Source organism: Haliotis rufescens, unplaced genomic scaffold (genome assembly GCF_023055435.1).
Source record: "Haliotis rufescens isolate VD_foot unplaced genomic scaffold, xgHalRufe1.0.p SCAF_23, whole genome shotgun sequence".
Taxonomy (NCBI): domain Eukaryota; kingdom Metazoa; phylum Mollusca; class Gastropoda; order Lepetellida; family Haliotidae; genus Haliotis; species Haliotis rufescens.
In genome coordinates, this window is record NW_025963924.1 from 8,661,200 (window position 1) to 8,687,122 (window position 25,923).

Sequence of the window (25,923 nt, forward strand, 5' to 3'; positions counted from 1 at the left end):
CGTATCTGAAGAGCGAAAGCAGGTCAGATAAAATTATAAACAAGTGCAGTTATATGTTTCTTCCACACCCTAAAATCGCAGCATTTGCCATGCATATTTTGTTTGTTCTCATGATCGCAGTAGCGCATTAATACACAATTCAACGGCCAGAAGTGATGCAATCCGACTTTCTGCTCACTATTCATACGTATCAATACACTAAACACACTCAGCAGTATTCCAGCTACATGGCAGCGGTCTGTAATTAATCAAGTCTGGACCAGACAATCCACTGATTGATATCATGAGCATCGATCCACACAATTGAGATACAATAACATGAATCAACCAAGTCATCTAGCCTAACCACTCGATCGCGTTAGTCGCGTCTTACGACAAGCATAGTCGCCTTTTAAAGCAAGAATCGGTTGCTGAAGACCTATTCTACCCCGGATCTTCACGGTTGAAATAATATCACAGAACATTTATTAACGCTCTGAAACCATAAGGCTGGACACAGATGTTGGTGGATCGACTGAAGCACGAGTATCTTATCAATGAGTTACAATCAACTAATTAAATTAGTCCGTCATAATCTGACCTTTGGTCATCACCATGGAGCAGCCAATCACGGACCTTGAATTCGACCTCACGTGTATGTTTGATATTAGTTTTCTCAAATGGGTTTCTTGTCACTGGTTTGTAAGAAACATGAATGCCTACATGTTGTACTCACTGCCTTGAATATTTTCTTGGTGTAGATAGATTGCCATAACATTTTAGTTGGTAGACAAAGTGGTGTTTTACACTTAAATCAATCTTGTTTGATCATCGAACCTATTAGCTTTTTTTCGACACAGGACAAAATATGAATGTCTGTAAATTGTCGCAAGCTTCTCCGAGAGGTAAAGTACGTATCTACTATCCATATATATATATATATATATATATATATATATATATATATATATATATATATATATATATATATATATATATAAAAAGAAACTTGACATAGATGTAAAACCACTTTTTGCAAAATATCTAAAATAATTACATTAAATGAGAACCAAATAAGTCAAACAGAAAGATGATGTGTCTATAATTCGAGAAAACACATGCAAAGCACATAAACGTAGCGTTTAGGGATCAATTTTACAGCTTCATCCAAACGCAACCGCCTGTAAAAAAACGTGCAGCACAGGATCCTGCATTTAGGCATGCAGGCCCCCCTGCTCAACGGCTGTTCATACAGTCCTTATAACGGCAGTAGAGGCGGTGACAGAATGCCAAGACTGAATGCAGCTCAACGGAACAACGCCATTGGGAGATTACAAGCTGGAGCAACTCAGCAAGAAGTGGCCAGGCACTTTGGCGTATCCAGACAGACAATCTCCGCACTGTGGACCCGATACAACAACACCAACAGAGTTGACGACAGACCAAGGTCAGGAAGACCAAGGGTGTCAACCCAAGCACAAGAACGATACATCCGGCTGCGACACCTCCGAGACCGCACTACCACAGCCCCGTCTACAACCACACAGATCCCTGGGGTACGCAGAATACCAGATCAAACGGTACGCAACAGACTGAGGGAGGCTGGACTTTTTGCACGAAGACCTGTTCGACGTCATCTGCCAGACCGTCTGCTTTGGTGCCAACAGAGTGTTAGATGAGCACGTGCAAGGTGGAGAAATGTACTGTTGACTGACGAGTCCCGTTTCCTACTCACACGTGCTGATGGGCGCGCACGTGTCTACAGACGTCGGGGTGAATGTTACGCCCCCAACTGTGTGCAGCAGGATGTCCCATTTGGCGGCGGGAGTGTCATGGTATGGGTCGGAATTCATCACGGTGGTAGGACGCCTCTCGTGCATGTGGCAGGTGCATTGACAGGTGTGTGTTACAGAGACTTGATCCTACAGCCTTACGTTCTTCCTCACGTCAACGTTCATGGCGGACAGTTCCAGCAGGACAACGCTCGACCGCATATTGCACGTGTTTGTCAGGACTTCTTACAGCACAACAACATCCAGACATTACCTTGGCAAGCTCGGTCACCAGATTTGGTCCCGATTGAGCATCTGTAGGACGAGTTCGATCGACGCGTTCGCAGAAGGAATCCACCGCCTCAAACACTTCCGGCGCTTCTTGATGCACTTCAGCATGAATGGCAGCACATCCAACAGCGTGTTATTGACAACTTGATTGCATCTATGGGTCGTCGGTGTCAAGCGGTGATTGATGCACGTCGTGGGCACAACCGATACTGACATTTTCTGTACCCCTGGGACATTAACTGTATCGTGTACGTGTGTCTGTCTAGGTGACACGATTAATGTTTTGAACATTGTGTACATTGATCTTCAAACAGTGTTTCAATTATGGTTTCTGTGTCCTATTCTGAAACAATCTCATTAGATTACATTTTGAAAGTCAGTGTAAAGGTTCTTCTTTTGAAGAGTATATATATATATATATATATATATATATATATATATATATATATATATATATATATATACAGCTGAGCCTTGTTAACTCTAACTTGATAGACTGTGTGTGTGTGTGCGTGCGTGCGTGTGTGTGTGGCTGCTACTACTAGTCCGGATGAATGCCGATATTATTGTGCTCGCCAACTGACACACATGTAGCATGCCGCAGTTTAACATGAATACTCCACACACTATACTGACTCCGGGCCAGGTTCATAATGGTTAGAATAGGAACAGTGCCTGACTCAGGGGCAGCAAATAACGCCGCGCAGATTATCTGGTCCTCAGTGCCCCTGTTTGTCAAAATAAGTTTAGGTGATCTGTACCCCTTGCGCTAGGGGCGGTCAGGTAGCCTGGTGGTTAAAGCGTTCGCTCATCACGCCGAAGACCCGGGTTCGATTCCCGACATGGGTGTAATGTGTGAAGCCCATTTCTGGTGTCCCCCACCGTGATATTGCTGGAATATTGCTAAAAGCGGCGAAAAACCATACTCACTGATCACTCAATTTGATTGCGCTAACAAAAAGGCCTTTCTGAGGCTTAGTCACATATGAGTACATGGTAGAATTACCAATACGGCATGAATCTCAAGTGGAGATGTGCCTTATCTTTAGTTAACAACGAACTTCTATAAACCTAAATAGACCCATTGCCCTGATCTGACACATAATAGAATACCATCCTAAACGACGAAGTCCACTCGACAACCACTTACTTCACAAGGAGTGCTCAGGGTTCAGTAAATTTGCTATAATGTCACTTGATTGTCTTGTCCATCACTTGATTGTCTGGTCAAGACTCGCTTCTCTACAGACCGGCATCGTATGGCAGGAGTTCTATGAGTCATAATAGTTCGTATTCACTGGACACTCACAGTGTATATACATAGCAACAATATGGACAAAATCGGACCACTGGTTCTTGACTCAAGTTGGTTAGAGCTCTATTTTAGCCGCCTAAATCACTGTTTGAAAACCCATATCTCTAATGCAGATGTGATTTGCAGCTAAACCCGTGAAGATCCGGGGTAGAGTAGGTCTTCAGCAACCCATGCTTGCCGTAAAAGGGGACTATGTTTGTCGTAAAAGGCGATTAACGGGATCGGGTGGTCAGGCTCGCTGACTTGGTTGATGCATGTCATTGATCCCAATTGCGTGGATCGATGCTCATGATATTTATCACTGGATTGTCTGGTCCAGATTCTATTATTTACAGACCGTCGCCATATAGCTGGAATACTGCTGAGTGCGGCGTTAAACAACAAACCTACCAACCAACGAAATTTCGCAGCTACTTTGTTCATTGCTGTAGCGTCGCTGGAACGGCAGTGAATGCGTGTATGTTCGCTATGTTCAGTATCTTTACGCGGCGTCTGAAGAGAAACTGACATATCGCCGCCGAATAAATTTAATTGTTTCCCCTTAACCTTGACGTATGTGTATGGAACCAGCGATCATATTCTACAGTCACTGTTAAACGGTGTACAAAGTCAGTTCAATGTTTTTTTGAGTCCGGTAGTTCTCTCTTTCAATGGATGTAGTTTCGTTATCCTTGCCTCTATGGTTGATGTTTTAGCTTTGCCCGTATCCGAGGTATCCCACGTCAAAGTTTGTCAAGTTTAGATCAGTTTCATCGGTTAGTTTCAGAGCTTTTGGAAGATGAGTACCCTAAAAGGGTTTTGGGAACATTAAATTCAATATGGCTGCCGACCGAACCGCCAACACACCCATTCGTCACCACTCGCCCCTTACCGTAAACCTGCAAGAAGACTCGTCCCCCTATCGATGAATGTTATGTGCGAAAATACGACAAACCAATCAGAATGCGCGTATGATTTCAAGTTCTTCGTCAACGAATCCCTCAGAACTAATTTTTGATTTTACATATGTCTTGCATCTAAAACAATACCCAAGACACAGTTAAATGTGTTCAATCATACTGTATAATTCCGCACGTCCCGATGTGCTTTAAACTGCATCTGATTTTTTTATATAATATATGGGGATATATATGTGAACCATTACGCAAAGAGCTGACAATTGTTTTGGGTATGCCCGTTTGCGCTTAGACGGAACCCGGTCGCAAACATGGCCACGAGAGGGGCACGAGTCGCTATTCGGCTTGTCACGGAATAACACGAGTTGGTCACGAATGCCCACACACCCACACACCCACTCACTCATATATTCATCCGCACTGAAGTTTGATAATCAATGAACATGTTGTAGTGTTGCGGTACTTTGAAGCATACATAAAATATCAAAGATCCAGTAGGCGAGTTGTAAATTGTGCAGTTGTTGGGAAAAGAACATCGTTGAAAGCTAACCGTAAAGACGAGTATATAGACATGTAGAAAGATAGTTGTGTTTTTCTCCAGCAACATCATGACTAAATGAAATGGGCTTCACACATTGCAGCAACCGGACATCCGGCTTGACGAAGCCTTAACCACCAGACTACCCCACCGCCCCAAGACGAATACAGGCGTGCATATATACTTAAGAACACATATCGAAAATACGCATATCTATCATGCTAGAACATTAAGTTGATGAAATGATCAAAATACCAATTATAACAGCCGAATATGTAACATGCATCATACAGAAAATCAGAAAAAAGCGTGAGCATTGTTATAAAACAAATATCGTTCTTCGGATGTACAACATTCCCATAAAGATAATCCTCGCGCGCCTGCTACGTGTAAGACAAGCAAAACAATTATTCAAACCCGGATAAAACGAAGTTGGATATGCCGAACTACCGGCTATTACGAACTCGTATCCACCGCATGTGATAGCTATCGTTGTTTTTTATGTCAGTAACGTTTTCGAGAATTGAAAACTGACATTTGACTACTTAAAGTAGGTGTTATCCCGCTTGCGTGAATTTACATGCAGTGTTTTGAAATTAATATGTAATATACTACAAAGAAATAGAAACGGGAAAGGCGTTACTTGTGTACCGACATTAACGCAGCCGCGAGCAGATAACTGGGTTGAATGGAAAAGTTTCAACAAGAAGTGCCAGTGTAGCCTTCACAAGCTGCAGCACTTCATTTGTTCCGCTTAGTATCGTTACACAACATCAGCTTGGTACGTCACCAGAGCCCAGGGCTACACTATCAGCGCTGCGGTTATTGTTACTCGATTACTCTGTGTGATATAAAGATCAGACACATTGTACTGTGTGATACACAACCCAGACACATTGCACTGTGTGATACACAGACCAGACACATTGCACTGTGTGATACACAGACCAGACACATTGCACTGTGTGATACACAAACCTGACACATTGCACTGTGTGATACACAAACCAGAAACATTGCACTGTGTAATACACAAACCAGAAACATTGTACTGTGTGATGCACAAACCAGACACATTGCACTGTGTGATACACAACCCAGACACATTGCACTGTGGGATACACAAACCAGACACATTGCACTGTGTGATACACAGACCAGACACATTGTACTGTGTGATACACAACCCAGACATATTGTACTGTGTGATACAGAAACCAGACACATTGCACTGTGTGATACACAGACCAGAGACATTGCACTTTGTGATACACAAACCTGACACATTGCACTGTGTGATACACAAACCAGAAACATTGTACTGTGTGATACACAAACCAGAAACATTGTACTGTGTGATACACAAACCAGAAACATTGTACTGTGTGATACACAACCCAGACACATTGCACTGTGTGATACACAGACCAGACACTTTGTACTGTGTGATACACAAACCAGACACATATCGCTGTGTCATACACAAACCAGAAACATTGTACTGTGTGATTCACAAACCAGACACATTGTACTGTGTGATACACAAACCAGAAACATTGTACTGTGTGATACACAACCCAAACACATTGCACTGTGTGATACACAAACCAGACACATTGCACTGTGTGATACACAGACCAGACACTTTGTACTGTGTGATACACAACCCAGACACATTGCACTGTGTGATACACAAACCAGAAACATTGCACTGTGTGATACACAAACCAGACACATTGTACTGTGTGATACACAAACCAGAAACATTGTACTGTGTGATACACAACCCAAACACATTGCACTGTGTGATACACAAACCAGACACATTGCACTGTGTGATACACAGACCAGACACATTGTACTGTGTGATACACAACCCAGACACATTGTACTGTGTGATACACAACCCAGAAACATTGCACTGTGTGATACACAAACCAGACACATCTCGCTGTGTGATACACAACCCAGACACATCTCGCTGTGTGATACACAACCCAGACACATCTCGCTGTGTGATACACAAACCAGACACATATCGCTGTCTGATACACAAACCAAACACATCTCGCTGTGTGATCATAGGGTCCTGTCTAATTGCACTAAATGGTCCAAGTTCCAGGACAATTGCACCGTGTGATACACAGACCAGAAATATATCGCTGTGTGATACACAAACCAGAAACATTGTACTGTGTGATACACAAACCAGACACTTTGCACTGTGTCGTACACAAACCAGAAACATTGCACTGTGTGATACACAACCCAGACACATCTCGCTGTGTGATACACAACCCAGACACATCTCGCTGTGTGATACACAAACCAGACACATATCGCTGTGTGATCATAGGGTCCTGTCTAATTGCACTTAATGGTCCAAGTTCCAGGACAATTGCACTGTGTGATACACAGACCAGAAACAGATCGCTGTGTGATACACAAACCAGAAACATTGTACTGTGTGATACACAAACCAGACACATTGCACTGTGTGATACACAAACCAGAAACATTGCACTGTGTGATACACAAACCAGACACATTGCACTGTGTGATACACAAACCAGAAACATTGCACTGTGTGATACACAACCCAGACCAGACACAAACCAGACACATATCGCTGTGTGATACACAAACCAGACACATTTCGCTGCGTGATCATAGGGTCCTGTCTAATTGCACTAAGAGGTCCAAGTTCCAGGACAATTGGACTGTGTGATACACAGACCTGAAACATTGCGCTGTACTATCAAAGGTCCAGATTCGTTGCACGATGTGATAAACAGTCCTCACTATTTGCACTGTGTGATACACACTCCTCATTATTTGCACTGTGTGATTCAAAATTGGACTTGACCAAAAGATAACAAACGTTATCAAAACGTTGCCAGGCTGAAAACAGTCGCCGAAACACGGAAAACGTAAGATCCAAAACACAACTATGATAGCCGTATAAAATACATCAACTAATAACCATTTCTTTATTTATTTCATGTTTATCCACCATCAAACATGGGTGTATACGTTCTTCGTTCCTGCAGTTAAGACTTGTATTTCAAGCTTTAGGTACTACAGAGAGTTTGAAGTTTCGCGATTTAGTACATCCAACTTTAGTATCGACAATCCACTCAAATGATTGGACACTAAAGAGTTCGCGTTTTAATCTGTCATTGCAGAATTGAGACAAACAGATCGTGTGCTCAATGTAGAGCAAGGTTACCTGTAGATTTCATTTAACCCCGCTAATACATTTGAAACCTCACGCTGTTCGTTTGATTTGACGTAATCCGACTTGCCTTTGCATGTGTTTGTGACAGGTGCCACGAGTGGGGCAGGATATGCTCATCTTTTCGTGAACACCTGGTATCATCACTATTTGATAATGATTCATAAACACATGCTCATGACATAGTCGGAATCCTACAATCGACTCTGCTTTATGCAGAGATTTCTATTGGATGTGAAAAAGGTTTTGTCGCTTTATGTACATTGAACACACCGACTGTGCCAGCTGGAATTGTCACACGAGTCTGTATAATATATGACCGGCTGGATCGACAGCGTCTATCAAATTAGTGTATCAAATATGTCCACAATGTTCCTTTCACTGCATTAATCTGATATAGATATCAAACTGACAGGGTGAATCATCCACTGACCCCACTTGCAACCACTTGTACCATCCAGAGATTCACAAGTCGGCCTAAGTACAATCTAGGACCAGACAGAACGTCACCTGTACTGTGCTCAATGTCTTTTTTCACTATTTGACTCGTTATAGCACATTGTGAAGGTCAATTGTTCACCGTGAGTATTCACGTGGTGAATGGAATTTGGAGCATTAAAAATGGCCTCTATACTCGTACAATGGCCTCTACATTTGGCAGAGATGTCATGATTATGGAAAGGTTTCTTAGGGTTTTTAGTTTTATCATCATAATATCATTGTCATTGTTATTCTATTTTTATTATCATAAACCACAGTCAGCAATCTATCATTGTCATATCGTATCATATCATATCATATCATATCATATCATATCATATCTCATTATTATTAATAATATTATTATGTTTGTTCTTTTTCTTTATTAAGCTCAGTCAGCGTTCCGCCTGCTCCATCACAGCTGCCTGAAAAATAATGGAACCTGAGCCAGAACCGGAGACGGTGGACCCAGGCCATCGTTGGACGATGAAACACGATGAAGCAAGTCACCGAGTTCACCCGGTCCAACCAGGAGGTCCATATAGAGATCAAATGTTCACACACAAGCGATGAGTGCATGCACATAATGAGTGAGTGAGTATGGTTTTACGCCGCTTTTAGCAATATTCCAGCAATATCACGGCGGGGGACACCTGAAATGGCCTTCACACATTGTACCCATGTCGGGAAACGAACCCGGGTCTTCGGCGTGACGAGCGAACGCTTTAACCACTAGGCTACCCCACCGCTCTGCATGCAAATAATCCTTGAAGCTATTTGCGTTTGGTTATCAAAAAGAATGATCAAAAGGGTTAATTATCATCTCGTGACACCTGTGTATTTAGTAAATCCCATCTTGTATACAAATCCAATAAATTTTATACACCCTGAGAGGCTACTACATGGATCTGGTGGTTTGATTTATTGAGAGTCATTGTGTCAAACAAATGAAAGCGACAATCCCCTTTCCATATTCATAAGAAATATCTGCTAAAAGCTAAACACGCCACTCGAGTTCGATTTTCATGACGAGCATTGTGACGCGTAAATTGATTTTAATACACTTTGATGTTTTGAATAGTTATTTCTTGTTTCCCTGTTTTATTCCATGTTGTGTTTTGTCGCCATGTTTCTATGCTCAATAAGAAATCTCTGTCAAAAGCAGAGTCGATTGTACGATTTCGACTATGATATCGAGAGCATGTGTTTATGAATCACTATCAAATAGATATGATACCAGGTGTTCGCGAAAAGGTCATCGGTGGCAAGTCATCTGTTCACCTGAAAAAAACACGGGAACATATGGGTCAAGTCAAAATGGGGAATTGCCATCATCTTTGTCACTGATGGGTCAAACTATGAAATGGCGTCCACATGTCTCCTATAAATCCTTCGAGTTATGGGGAATCCATATGGTATAAATTCCTCTTGTCTCAAATACTGTCCGTATATAAAGAGAAGGTCCTTCGTTGATTGCATCAAGGATATATGGTTTATCGTTGATTGTTGAGACAGAGTTTTGGTTGAACATTTGCTGCACCAAGCAATAGTTCTCTTTTTGTATGGATTTTTAATTATGGAGCTTTGGAATCCAGAACAAAAGAGAAATAAGCATATCTTCAGGTTTTGAAGTTAGCCAGTTTTCTTCCTCAGATAACATGCGTGCCTTATATGTGGCATCATTTGATATGTCACTTATATCAAGTTTTTTTATGTGATGTGAAACCGTATTCACTCAATGACGGTATCGTGACAGGGTCAGTGACTCAATCAAACATCAGCAAATTGTCTGGGTGCCGTTGTACAAAGCGATCTTAGCGCTAAGGTGATCGTTACACCCATACCTTAACATAGACTTGCGACAGTCGTCATACTAAAGTTGTTTTGTACAACAGGGCCCTGGAGTTGATATGTCAATACATGATCGGTATAACTGTGATCTTTAAAATATATTTTGTTTTTAGAAATAAAATTCTTTATCTTTCTATCCTTCAGCTTTGTCGATAATCACGAAGTAACGCATGCATTTATTTTAAACATTTATTCAAATGTTCGTATTCCGACAAAATCATGTGGGTAGATAACATCATTATGATTAATAACAATATGCATAAGAGTAAAAATAATTAAAAATGCAATATTATGACAACATATACCAATGTACCACTCATGATGGGGGAAATATATCTCACATCATTTACATACATTTACATATTATCATTAATCAGTTTAGTGTATGGAATCATCCTGTCCTGAATATCTAAAGTTGAGTACTGGGATATTAACGTTCACGAAGAATGCAATGAAACATTTGGTGGATCATGGAATAATAAGAAAAACCCTTATAAAAAGTTGAGCTGTATACGGGAAAGCCCACTCACCGGATAGTCATTTGAATACATTAGCATACAACATATATATACACCATATACCTATATATCCCATCCGGGATTCGAACCCACACTCTCAGAGTGAGGCAACCCCTCTGACAAGTGTTAATTGGCACGTTTCCCTTGGCCGAAAGCTATAAATACATAATGCCATTTTGGAAGTGGTCAAATGTCATATATGTTATATTTGGGATAACACTGTCGGTGGCTGTATGGGCTAGCTTTACTAAGAAAGTGTTATCCCAAATATAACATTTGTTAAATGTATCAATTCGTTCAAATGCTCATTGAAACGGAATGTCAAACAGAACTGCATACTGTAATATGTCTGCAGACATAATGTTTCCAAACCCCCCAAAATGGTCAGTTATTTTTATGTAAAATGATACTCAGCAACTGCTGTTCTGTCCACAGTATACCATGTATGATTGTACAACTGTACAATAACATTGTATCACTAATGCATTGTATAGAAGTAGGGTTGCTACAATTCTCACTTGGCTGTTACTCGGGATCCATATCAAGCTTGAATTTGCACACATAATTACCTGTTTGGCTCACACAAAAGGTATTTGTAGCAAGCTGAAAATAACCATTGTGTTACAACATTGCGTGGCAATTGTAGTTAGCTATAATATGAATATGCGCATACTAAACTCAACTGTAACCAGACATAGACATATGAAAACCGAATTATTTTGTCCTTTCGGTTCAAAATAGACCGAAGAGTTGCATAGTTGATAAATATATCATTTATTATTCCGAAGCACATTTTACTACTTTTATAGTAAGAACAGCTTTATCGTGCCGAAGCACATTTTACTATTTTAGTAAGGACCGCTGAACTATGCCGAAGCACATTTTACTATTTTAATAAGAAACGCTTTACTATGCCAAAGCACATTTTGCTATTTTAGTAAGAACCGCTTTACTATGCCGAAGCACATTTTACTATTTTAGTAAGAGCCGCTTTACTATGCAGAAATACATTTTACTATAAAGAAAGGCATTGCTATGCCGAAGCACATTACACTATTGAGAACAGTTTTACTATGCTGAAGGTTGTATTAAATGTCCTTGATCACACCATATGTGAATCACCGCACCACATAGAGTATAAGGACAGGCGCCCTAACACAATATAAGTATTAACCACCATCACACTACGACATTTGATCTAGCGTCACAGCCTTCATCTGTGTAGATACCGCATCTCACAATTGTCATATAAACCATACTCTGACAGACACATCATCATCCCTCGTACTGTGTTTACTGCCCATGTTTGATGATGACGACGGGAACGTTGGAATGGTGAAGGACGTAGTCACTGACGCTGCCTAAAAACGTCCTCCGGATTTTGCCCAGTCCACGTGTACCTGTCACAATCAATTTGGCGTTTTCCATCTCGGCAATCTTCACGATTACCTCCCCTGGTGCCCCGCCCATACTCCGAACCTTGCCGCCAATCTGAAGCAAAGCGTGTTAGCAATTCATTAATTATCTGTTACATTATTCTGCCGAACAATTGCACGATTCCGACTGTGTAATAAGCATGTGTTTATTAATAACTATCACACAGTGATGACACCAGGTGTTCGCGGAAAGGTGAGCCTATCCTGCCTCCACATATCCTACATGTTTGCGCCAAGTGAGGTGTTGATCAAGGATCATTCTAGAATTACGGGTTTGTACGATAACGATAACATTTTTTCGAATTTGCTTGGTTTGCATTTTATGGCTTTGCGGCTGAAACAAACCCTGTATACCCAGGTAACATACTTAAAAATAAGATTAAAACTGGAGTTCAGACTCTAGTAAAATATAATAAATACATTAAAGATTAATTCACCAAAGATATCTTAATGTTTCATATTTATTGTTGTAAGACACATTAACCATACATTCAAAACAGATTGGTTGCCTTTCAGTCATATCATAACATTCCTCAATATGTTTCTCGCAGTTTGATTGTGCCTAAAAATGTGAAATGTTGAAAAAAAACTCTTCAAATATGAACCTGTCTCACTGGTCTCCTTTATTTCTAGTTCAGGCTGGTAAATCAGTGGAAGGGAATAGAGGCTATTAGATTGTTATAAAACGACACCAAATCATCATCACCTGAAGCTTAAGTTAAACTTCTTGGCCAAATTATTTGTTTTGACTTTGCCAAAAGAATTCCGATTCAGATGCATAAAGTAACAGATCAGCAAGAAGGGGAGAATACTGATGCTCGTTGGGGATGCCTTCATTTTGCCTAAATGTCTTACATCCAAATTGTACGTGGACGTTACCAACTAGGAAGTCCGTCATTTCACATTATTCTTTCCTCAGTAAACTTCCTACGTACATATATTAATGTTTAGAAACTAACGTCTGAGTAATCTCTCTGTCTCTCTCTGTCTCTCTCTGTCTCTCTCTCTCTCTCTCTCTCTCTCTCTCTCTCTCTCTCTCTCTCAAATACACACACATTATTCTTACCTCAGTAAACTTCCTACGCACATATATATAATATTAATGTTTAGAAACTAACGTCTGAGTAATCTCTCTCTCTCTCTCTCTCTCTCTCTCTCTCTCTCTCTCTCTCTCTCTCTCTCTCTCTCTCTCTCTCTCTCTCTCTCTCTCTCTCTCTCCCATACACACACACACACACACGCCTCTCTTTGAAAGCACGTACCCCTGCCTTTTTTAGCCTCTCTCCCAGCTGTTCAATGAATTCTTTGATCCTCTGTTGTTCCACCTCCAGTTGGTCTGCCACAATGGCGATGTCAGTCATCACCATGCCTGCATCACACAACACATAGTACATGTAGCACGTTGCATATACGTTATGCACACACATTGTAGAATGTATGCAGCGACTATAAAGGCCATAATATATTGTATATTTCCCCGGGATTCTAGCTAGAAGAGGTAAGCTACCTATGTAGGACGTAAGAGTTGACTGAAGGGATAACGTGACCAGGCCCTGTTACTTGGTTGATTGCTTGTCATAATATCAATCGTTGCTCATAATACCAATCACTGGCTTGTCGGGTCCAGACTTGATTATTTACAAGCCGCACAAGGGTATTTACCATAATATTGAATAGAGATGTAACACCCTGGATAAACGAGGAAGAACCGCGTTACAGCCTGCATTCCGTGTGACCTTACGTTGACCTTGACCTGTGATGTAACAATGAATACTTATGAGTCCAGCGACAGAAACACCTGACACCGATCCTTCACACACAGATATGTGAGGTCGGCTGGTGTAGCTGTGCTCAACGAGAACTGATAACAACAGTAACTATAGAGAACTCCTGTCATCAACGTGTTGATTTGACCTTCGAAATAAGTAGTATGGTATGTTGCCTGTCATTTTGTCATTTGCATTTTAAAATAGCTGGAAGACGTCAACTAATTAGATATTGCCTGATGCGACGATGAGCAAAGAGCAACAACACTTCACCGCCTCCGTGGTCTAGTGGATAGAACGTCTGTCTTGAGAGTGGAAGGTCGGGGGTTCAATGCCATGCCGCGTCATACATTAAGACGTTAAAAGATGCTATTTGTTCATATCCTGCCTGGTACACGGTATTAAGGGGACAAGACAAGGACTGGTCGGCGCGGGGTCAGCATACTGTGTCTGGGTGGGGTATTTGTGTTAAACTGCGGCATGGTATCTCAGTGGGCTGGAACTATAAAATCAGAATTTTAGTACAAGTACAGACTATTACTTGTCCCTGCTGCATATGGCACTCAAGCATGACAACGACGACATATTGCTATGTTTTCTCCCACTTTCGAACTGCACTTCTTTTTTTCATAGACCAAAATAGCGCCATTACAAAAGTCACGCTGTCGAGAGGCTCGGACGCCATTGTAACCACTGTAACGCTTTATAAGGTGAGTTGTCACAGTAACAAATAAGAGTGGGTACAAGAAATATTTTTCACTGAGAGTAAATGTACCAGAAAGATTTTTTTTATTTGATTCTTAATCAAATCTCAAAGAAACACATTTGTTTACGCATTTTCGCAATATACCGACCCATTTAGATCGCATCCCAATGCATATTGTTATAGGTTTGTATCTCCGGTTTACAAGCGCATTTGTACCAATAATACCGCGCAGTCTTCGTTATTTGCATTCGGGAAAGGTCGTTTAAGCTCGTTTTCAAGATATAGAAATCAGATATACTAGTCTAGACGCTTCTCTTTTTCGTACCGAGAATTTAGAAGCCTCGACTCTGATTGACTGACCTTCTATGGAGATGTCCTCGGAGGTATCGCATCAAAGAAAAATGTCTGATTTCAACGAAATTGACATACACGCCAAATTGCAACGCCCGGGGTAGAATAAGTCTTCAGCAATCCATGCTTGCCGTAAAAGGCGACTATGCTTGGCGTAAGAGGCGACTAACGGGATCGGGTGGTCAGGCTCGCTGACTCGGCTGATCCATGTCATCGTATCCCAAATGCCTGGATCGATGCTCATGATGTCAATCACTGGATTGTCTTGTCCAGACTCGATTATTTACGAACCGCCGCCATATAGCTTGAATATTGCTGAGTGCGGCGTTAAACAAAAACCTCACTCACTCACTCATACATCAAGTGGACATGCCAGGATATAACTGAAATACTGTTCAGAGTGGCATTAAACTCACTCCCTAAATCATTCAACCTAAGTGGCAACTCGTTCCCTAATTCGGACCAGGATGCCGGACACAGCAGGCCAGATTAACGGGGAAAGTGCATGTACATGGTGGCCATATATCTTACTTGAGTGGACAACTGCCTGGTATTCTGGACAGTGCACAAAGATGACGTGGTCTTTTGGTTTGTGGATATTGTCCATATACCCTGCAACAAAGCAATAAAGATATATTTGCATGACTAAACAGGAAATGAACGAGTATCGCATCCTCTGAATGCATAGTGAGCTTGACGGGGAAAATATCATATTTCAGACTTCAAATTAATATTTTGGAGGTTAAATCTATATTTTGAGACAGTTGATGAAAACCTGATACAGCGTTGTTTTATAACATATATATCAATAAGACAATATGTCAGCAATATATCACAAATTCATTCACAAACACTTAATAGAACAGCGTTCATGAATAGAAGTATTAATCCTTTTTTGTCGTCTTTCCCTGACGTCGCGGGGCGATGCTCATAATTTCAACCACTGGTTTGTTTAGCCATTCTCGATTATTCACCATGAAAAAGGGGAAATGTTTTCTTAAATGTGGCGTCAAACAACAAACAATGCATTGTCATTTTCATTTTTAGTTTGTTGGTTTGTTTGTTGTTTAACGCCGCACCTAGCAATATTCCAGCTATATGACGGCGGTCTAAAAATAATCTAGTCTGGACCAGACAATCCAGTGATTAACATCATGAGCATCGATCCACGCAATTGAGATCGATGACATGCATCAACCAAGTCAGCGAGCCTGACCACCCGATCCCGTTAGTCGCCTTTTACGACAAGCATAGTCACCTTTTACGGCAAGCATGGGTGGCTGAAGACCTATTCTACCCCTCAGTTTTAGTATGTTGAGTACAAATTGATATCCAGTATTAAGAATTAGCTTCCTTGCTGTGTTACTGTCATACTGTAAATGTTGTTCACTTAGGATAAACATGTTGAGGGCTGATTCCAGAAATACGAGTCGTTATGCCCATAACGATGTTTACATTACACTACATTTATCACCTATCTGTGATATTCGAGGACTCCAAATATCTACTCCCTTTCTGAGAGCAAACAACACTTCCTGTTTACAAATCAACCTACACTTACATTGAAAGGCATAGTCCGAGTGTTCACTTCCATCCATCGCTATGGCCACAACTCTTTGGGTGGTCGCCATCTTGAACAGGTTCTTGTCAATGGATTCCTCTGTTCACGACACGCCTGTGTCAGAAGTGCGCATATCTCCAGGCCACGTGACACTATGAACGGGTTTACCTGATAACTGAAGCTTTGACAGATAGCACAAGCAAGCATACTTAATACAACGTTGGTGACGATGTGTGACACGTGTTAGGAAACAGTGTTACGCTGGTGTTCAAAAGTGGACCTCCTCGCGCAGCTTGTGTATTTTCTCGGAAGTCTTTTACAGATTGATTTTTTACATTGCTTTAACAAAATTAATTAGTGAGTGAATTTAGCTGGGTTTTATGCATTATTTTGGCATTGTCGAATTGTTGCAAGGCGTTTTCTTTTCACTACTTGGTTCAGGATCCACCGACCCTTTAAATCAGGAATGTGGGAAAAAATTGTGGTAAAAAGCATTTTTTTATTACCACTGATCCCTGAGATCACAGGTTGCTTCCTTGATTGACAGAGGCTCAAGCAGCCACAATGAGTTGAGGTGAAATTGGGTTTAACGTCGCGTCCAAGATTATTGCACTTATATAGCGACGTGCATGCACGTGTGTGTGTGTGTGTGTGTGTGTGTGTGTGTGTGTGTGTGTGCTTGTTCTAGTCCGGACTGTTGCTGATCTATAGAGCTAGCCCACTGAGATACCATACCACTGTTTAACATGAATACCCCACTCTGACACAGTATACTGACTCCGAGCCGACCAGTCCTTGTTTTTGCCCTTTAATGCCGAGTGCCAGACAGGGTTACAACAAGTACCATCTTTTAACGTATTTTGGTATGACGCGGCTGGGGATCGAACCCCGGACCTCCCGCTCTCCGGGTGGAATAGGCCATGGAGGCGGTCGGAGCCACAATGAATACTGTTCATAGACGCACCGGTACTCCAAGCAATAGGTAGTTTTGTTCCATGTTAACACAAGCATAACGTAACCTTTCATAAAAATCCTATTTTTGACTCCGATACGATAACCCTCTTTGTCATTACCCGAGGACACATAGACAGGTGGACAATCAGCAAATCAGCGTCGAGGCATCAACATGTTTGGTAGGACTTAACGAAGCATTCAGACAAGCATTTTTTTATTTTATAAACAAATATAATCGGGTATATCGACATTCGAAAAAATAAAGCCGCGCCATTTTATTGTTGTGGAGATGTTATCCATCCAGTCGTTTGGGGGTGGCATGGCATTCGCATCCGCAAGGAAGTATTATCAAAGGCACTTTTGTGTTCTGTGTGGATTTTCCTTTGTACAAACCGACATTTCCGAATCGAGGAGGTACAAAAATGAAGCTCACAGCTGATTTGCGCAAGAACCCACCTATCCTTATTTCTATTGGGCCGTCAAAGTTCACCCAGGGCTCATCGGACGCGCCCTTTAGTGGAGGTGTCCTTTGATCCTGTGCACAGCGCGCTGATCACTAATCAGGTGAAGTTAAGCAACGTCCGTCTCGGAGAGTAGATGGATGGGTGACCCCGTCCAGCAGCTTGACCCCTGAGAGTTTATAGGGCTTCGGTCCTGCCCCACACTGAAGCACATGTACCACACGTGGTGTCTCCTTTGGCAAGTAACTTTGTACGAAATATGCTTCTGTTTCACCAATCACTGAGTGGGTACCCGGTAGGATGAGATGGTAACGAGGCTATTACCCTTCTAGCGCCTCACAGGCAGCTTGGGTTGTATACTCCCCAGGGAGCTGAGAATGCAAATCGAGTGCTCGCTGATCCATTGGCTGTGGCTGTGGGTAAAAATGTAAGCGCCATGAGCACACGAGCTGGTATGGAGTTTGGCGCCATACAAATGGACACAAATCATCTCCGAGTAAAATCTCTGATTTTCATGAGATTGGTATTTTCGCATCATCCCAACCCTATAATTGTACAAATGTATAAAAGTGACAAAACATGCATAAGAAATCTCATTTTCAATAAGGAAGGGTTTAATTTCATAAACTCTGGGGCGCAAAATACAGTAGTTTGTTTTTAAGTAACTGAAAATTGAAATAACTGTTGCTAAATTTGAATATTTAACCATCACTCATTCCTGCAACAGTTTGTAAAAAGTAATCCGGCGTTGGGTAGCTTTGTGTAAATATAACTTGGTTCAATAGAGACTGGGGTAAGAAATGACTTAATAATCACACGCCCCCCACCATGTTTAAAATGTTGTATATTTGTGCAAATATAAAAGCAGACTTATTGGTTTTAAAAGATATGGTGTCTAAGGTACCCATCAGCAATTCTGTAATATACGGATGTTGTTGTTTTTAATTTAAAAGTTTAAATTAAATCAATTTTTAAAAATATAACCATGTAGACATATTCTTTGAGTGCTGACTAAGCGCAAGTAGAGTTCATTTCTTCGGTATAATATAACTAATTTGTTTTGCTCCTCATTTTATTTATTTGCATATTTTTCCCTTTTTATAATTGCTTTTTAAAAAAATGAGTTGAAGCGCGGTGAGGTGGAATGGGGCTTATCGCGGCGTTTAAGATTATTTCACATTAAAATGACGTGCTTGCGCGTGTGTGTGTCCGGATTCATGCCAGCCTTACAGTGCTAGCCCAAGGAAATACCCCTTTCCAGGCATCGTTTGCCATTAAACTCCTTTTTCAGCTCTACTTGTATGTCTTGGGGGAGGGGTTGGGGGTGGGGGGATTTTGTATCAAGATAAGATATTTTTCCAGTTTTACCTGCAAAACCAGATACTTTTTTCTTTAAACTGTGAGCCTGATTTTGTGTGACAGGCAATTTTTTTTTTAAAAGGTCTGAAGCATAATTATCTTTCAAAATGATAAGAAATATCTGCTGAACGCAAAGTCCATTGCACAATTCCGACCGTATTATAATTATGTGTTTATGAATCACTACAAAACAGGGATGATACCAAGTTCCTGCCCAACCTGTACCGCCCATCACAAACACTTGCAAAGGTAAGTCAAAATGGGTAAATCGCATTGTACATCATTTTGGCCACTGATGCGTCTAATTTGGAAATGTTTCCCCGCATGTCTTCCATAAAACACGAGGGCAGGGAGCACGAAGGTACAAAGGCGGAGCATGAACCGATATTTGGCAGTAACATCTTATTAATATTAAATATTTTTCAGGTCAGTTTTGCAAATATCCTTGTGTTTAGGTGTAAGGTACAGCATGCTGTGAGAGAAAGAAATCCAATTATATTTCTGAACATACTCAGTTATATATCTCACACTCTACAAACACATCCATACATATTACACAACAATGTTACAGTTTTTCATTTATACCAGGAAATATCAGCGCTACCTGCCCGGGAACATTTAACTTTCTTTAAAAACACTCATGTTGTTGATGGGAGATTTGACAGCAGTCACCTGCAGTCAATCACAACGCTTGCTTGCGACATTTCTGTTTAAAACTACAAGGGTTAAATAGGTTGAGATCGGACTACGCCGTGCGAGCGACAAGGATGTTAAATTTGATTCAAATAATCAAGGAACCTCAGTTGCATGGTTTGGGCGTCATTTGTGGTAAGTACAAATTAGTCTCTCATACAATCCTGAAACAAGAAATATTAGAAAACTCACAAGCAAGGAGGGAAATCATAAAACGACATAACGAACATTTTTCTTCAGTAAAACATTGTAGCTTGGCTGTCGGACAAAATGCATGGAAAACATTATCCACGATTTACCAGGATCATTCCCGGTCGTAGATAAGCTGATTACATGCGCAAAAGAAACAAAAGTATCATTGTATTATACATTGAGTAATTAATACTTATAATTAGTGAAATGTAACGATTGTACCATTTTCATGCATGAATGCCAATACTGTAAGAAGACTTTTATTTTAACACAATTGTAACCCATGGGGTTCCAGGTTAGACTAGCGCCCTAAGCAGGCACCGTGTGTAGTATTAAGCTACTCAATTGGTCGGCTGGTCAGTCTCCGTACCCCGACGGTATATATTGTTGCTCATGATACCAATTACTGAATTGTCTGGTCCAGATTCGATAATTTACAGTCCACCGTCATATTACTGGAATATTGCTTCGTTCCACGATAAACAACAAACAAATGAGCAAAATTGTTACCAAAGTTATTTGGGTACTCAATGCCTTGATTAAGTGTATGTTTATTTTTTAGATTTCAAGTATGTCGATCCATGATTGAGTTCAACTTAATTCAAATGATTTTAAAAACAGATCAGAACTACTTATTTATACAAACTTCATTTTGTGCACCAACAAGGTCTTTTAAAGTTAACCTTTCATAAGTACCTGGGGGAAAATGAAAGGAGCGTGCTAAATGCTTCATCTCCATTAAAATTATCCAATGGAAAACATACATAGAACTGTATTAATGACATTATAAATTTCACAATCATATGGGTTAAGCAAGGGAGTATTCTATTCCATGTATTCAATTGAGATATATAATATTTCCGTCTCAAAAATCTATTTTAGGCTAAGCTTATCGGAACATGATATATTTCATATATTATGTTTGACCTTGCGGACCCTTCACGTAAGGCGATGTAATTTACCTTCCTTAACTTGGCTAGGATCCGCTTATATTTGGACCAAATACCAGATCAGCCACAATTTTGAATCTTTGGGCTGTCACAACCTTATCAAAGTGTTTTGAAAACAACTACAACAAAGGGACGTTAAATCCATTCACTCACTCACTCATTCCTCAAGTACTCATTGGTAAATGACCATTGTAGTGAGGGATATTCAGCTGTACGTTTAAATAGCAATTATGTGTTTCTGTATTCTTACAGGAACCACAGGAACACTTTAACAGGGGTTAAAACATTCAATCATAATATCTTTTCAGAAAATATAAAACATCAACGCCAGAGAATAACTAGTCTCGATTATCTGCGAAAGCAAATCTACAGTGTCAACAATGGCAAGTCTACAACCGTCACGGCTCATATTCAAATGTGTATGCTACATCCTACTGATAGCAATGGTTTATGGTCAGGGTTGTCCCCCTTGCAATTGTACCTACGACCATCATCAAGTATATGTGAACTGCTCCAACCAGAATCTTACAAGCGTTCCCAAGGGTTTACCAACATCAACCACAATGCTTTTTCTCAATGGAAACAACATAAAGACAATAGGACCAAAAACATTTTCAACAATGAGAAATCTTCAATATCTATATATTGAGAGAAACTCTCTTGTTAGCCTACATGAACTGGCCTTTCATGGTCTTGACAACCTTGTCAATCTGAGCTTAAAACTCAACGATCTAAAACTAAATTCAAAAACCTACAAAACCAATCTCTTCAAGCCACTACATAAACTTCAGGTTCTTAACATACAGTTCAATCAGATGACAACATGGCCTGGAGATGACAGTCAACGTATAGCCTACCCTGATGTTTCGTTTCAACATCTGTCTCGACTTACTCACCTTTACATCGATGGTCGTCCAACAGACTTTGGACCAGGATTTGCCAAACTTTTCAAACTGTCTCTTCTCGCCTTCACGCCATACACTAACTATTGCAAACTGACTTTACAAAACTCAACCTTTATAAACGTACCCCATGTGGAATATCTCTACATGACCTACTGCCAAATCAGAGATGCAGAACAATTAACATTTTCTCCCTTTTATCGTATCCATACACTTGACGTGTCACAAAATTGGGAATTGGGATTTCCTGAATTTGCTAAAGCAACGTATGGGCTCCGTGATTCCACCATACAAATCCTGAAAATGAACCATATTTCTCCATTATCTGGATCTTGTTATCAACTGCGGAGAAACGATTTTGTTCATTTAAAGAATACCTCACTGCGGGAACTTCACCTTTCTGGAAATGGATTCATTGACTTCGAAAAAGGAACCATTTTAAATTTTCCTGAAACTCTCAAGGTGTTGGTGGCCAGATGGAACCGGTTTTACGAAGGTCCATACATAGAGGAACTGACTCAGGTAAAGTCACTCCAATATCTGGATGTCTCACACCTAAAACTATTAAGACCGACATTTAGCTTTCATAGATATGATCCTGTAAGTCATGTGTCGAACGGTGGATTTCCCTTTCCACCAAACCTTCAAGTCTTGAAACTTTCATTCTGTTGCATGGGTTTATACTTCCCCAACACTGAAAAGGTGTTGAAAAACGATTTGAGAAGCATCTCTATAAATGGAAACTTGATATCTTTTGTTGGGGGTCCTGTTCGTGGTTTTGAAAAGGTCGAACATTTTGATTTCTCTGACAATAAAATGGAGAGGCTCGATTCAAGTTTCTTTACTTTTAGCAATCGTGTGAAATATCTCAACCTTTCAAACAACTTTCTTGGAAATATGATAGATAAAGATGACAAGGGTGATACTTTCAGTCAGCTGATTAAATTGACAGATTTGGATATGTCTCGAAACAGAATCAAATACTTACCAAAAGCTGTTTTTAAAAATCTTACAAATATACATTATCTCAGAATAAATAGCAACAGTATAAGAACAATTGATGCTCAAATCAAACACTTGTCGCATCTTAAATTATTCGATGTAAGCCATAACAGCCTCCTCAAAATACCTGTAAACATTCTTCAAGAACTGGACACATTATCACATGTTTCTGTCCGTCTGAGAGGAAACCCACTTACTTGCATATGCTCTTCCCTCGAATCCCTTCACTGGATGAACAGACTTGCCGATAACATTGAAGACATGGAATCAATTACGTGTCTTATGAAAAATGGGAAGATCAATTTTAGAAACCTAGATTCCATAATTACAAGTTTGGAAAAAGAATGCCATTCAAGTGTTCTTACCACTGTCATGACAATGTCTATTACCTTGATAATAATGGTCGGAATAGGACTAGGAGCAGGATATCGGCATAGGTGGAAATTGAAATATCTGTACTATGTCGGGAGAAGAAAGTATCGGGAACTGGAGAATACTGACCAAGATGACCAGGAGTACCAATATGATGCCTTTGTGTCATATGCAGACACAGACAGATGCTTAGTTATAGAGGGAATGATATCGGAACTGGAAGACAAAGCAGGACTTCGATTGTGCATTCATCATCGGGACTTTCTTCCAGGGGAGGTTATTGCTTCAAACATTGTCAACGCAATACAGAACAGCCGCAAGACCTTGATTGTTTTATCTCCAGCTTTCCTGAAGAGTCACTGGTGTGATTTTGAGTACAACATGGCGCGGATGGAGGGCGTCTCCAGGAGACAGAACATCGTGCTGGTGGTGCTGTATGAGCCTGTCGACATGAAGGATCTACCTAAGGACATGGCAGTCATGTTGTCCACCAACTGTTACTTGGAGTACAACACAGATGTCTATGGCAGTGTTGTATTCTGGAACAGTTTACGTGAATCTATTACCACTGTAAATAAAATCGACTGAAACACAGCAGATATCACTCCTTGATTGAATATAGAATTAGCCATATATTTATGGTGTGCCAAGGCAGTTTATATAGTGTTCAAATACATCACGATCTATACTGTGACACCTTCTTAAATTAACGAGCTTTTTTACCACAGCTGACAGTGTTGTCGATCCCTGTCTATGTATTAACTTGCAGCTTCGAATTCGGTGCATGTGTTTCCTTGTAGATTTGGTCCGCCACTATGCTTTTAGTGTTCGATACTGCACCCAAATGTAATACAGGTTACTTGCAATGTGAAAACACAGCTAATTATACTTTTTTTTATTATTATATGAGTTATGTTATGCATATTTGTGATATGATAACTATGAGTCTTAATACTGTTTTAAATAAACTATGTGTACAACAATTATTAAACAGATATTATTCTTCCATACAATGTATGCTGAGTTTTTTTATTTGGCCCTGGCGAAGGATGCAAAACAACCATTGTAGTTCACACACATTGCAGATGATATCGTTTATTGTTGTTAGAAAATAAATTGTAATTCTTCATGGCAGCGGCTCTCATCCATTCAACACAAAAGAACCATTCACTGCAACCTATAGCTACGCCTTTGTGTGCGTTCGAGTTATTCTGTAAACATAACACAATAGTTCAAAAACTAACCTGGAACTTTTGTACTAAACAGAAGTATTTCTGTGTGTGCTTCAATACATACACCCATTTTCACTGAAAGAAAGAACTAAACAATTATATTTTTTTACATTCTTTTGTAAAATCCGAGGCATAACTAATTTGTTTTAATTAAAATGAACCTTGACACACCCTTGTACAATGTACCTTGGAGGTGTAGTTAAAGGTCAAAGGTCAAAGAGCAGCATATGCTTCCGAATGTGAAATCGGTTTGTCGCTTGGATTTTGATGAAAGGATCTGGAGTTCTCTTATTGCATAAATAATTCTCAAAGTCTGTGACTCATACAAGTGTACTATTACGGTAGATTCGCAGGACTACATCCTGGTCTAGAAACTGCGAGATAGATTTTCAAAATATAAGAATAAGTATTTTAACCCGTTTGATGCTTCCTGCGATATGTTGTGGAGGGTGTCAACTAACATTCCGAAAACATTCGCCATCATGCTTCGAATATGAGGCAATATATGAAAAAACAATTCTGGTTTGTGGAAGGATATAACATTTATTAAAACGTTTTCAAAATCACACAAAAATAAGATCTCTTCTTGTGGAAATCCACGTGAAAATGATATACACGTCTTTCTTGAATGTCCCAAATACACTCATCCCAGAAATATCATGTTCACTAACATTATAACAGCTGGAAGTACATGTACAATGCAAAATATTCTCTATGGTAAAGAATCTCTAGCTGAAAGTCACAATTATCACATTTTCAACAACATTCAAAAATATATACTGTCGACTAAAAGATTGATCATAAATATATGATATTGCTCTGCGACCACTTACTATTAGTTACGACATAAGTGTAAAAACCTTATCTCTAAAAGTATTAATGACAGTGTATATTACGTTATATGGGCCGAGTGCAGGGGCTCCGGTACTCCAAGTATCCAATGCACGATGTTGATTACCGCCTCATGACGTCATTGTGGTCTGACGGATCTTGCCCTGACCTGTGTTCTGTCAGTCTATGACGTTCAAACAGTCTGGCGATGGTTGCACGTGTACAGTTGAAGTTCTTGCAATCTGTAGTAGTTTGGTGAATGGTATCTGGCGCATTATAA

General features: G+C 40.2%; 2 protein-coding genes across 2 annotated transcripts; one reads left to right on the plus strand and one right to left on the minus strand.

The window, feature by feature from the left end:
- Positions 1–10,532: 10,532 nt before the first annotated feature.
- Positions 10,533–16,852, minus strand: LOC124151816 (universal stress protein Sll1388-like). Its single transcript, XM_046524456.2, has 4 exons — positions 16,696–16,852; positions 15,666–15,746; positions 13,574–13,680; positions 10,533–12,366 (listed from the first exon to the last, which is right to left on the minus strand). The coding sequence occupies exons 1-4, from the start codon at positions 16,763–16,765 to the stop codon at positions 12,169–12,171; spliced, it is 456 nt and encodes a 151-aa protein (XP_046380412.2). The 5' UTR covers positions 16,766–16,852; the 3' UTR covers positions 10,533–12,168.
- A 3,409-nt stretch (positions 16,853–20,261) lies between these two features.
- On the plus strand, positions 20,262–24,543 carry LOC124151811 (toll-like receptor 4). The gene is made up of 2 exons (XM_046524451.2): positions 20,262–20,297; positions 21,613–24,543. Exon 2 carries the CDS (start codon positions 21,685–21,687, stop codon positions 24,166–24,168), a length of 2,484 nt encoding a protein of 827 aa, XP_046380407.1. The 5' UTR covers positions 20,262–20,297; positions 21,613–21,684; the 3' UTR covers positions 24,169–24,543.
- Positions 24,544–25,923: the final 1,380 nt, after the last annotated feature.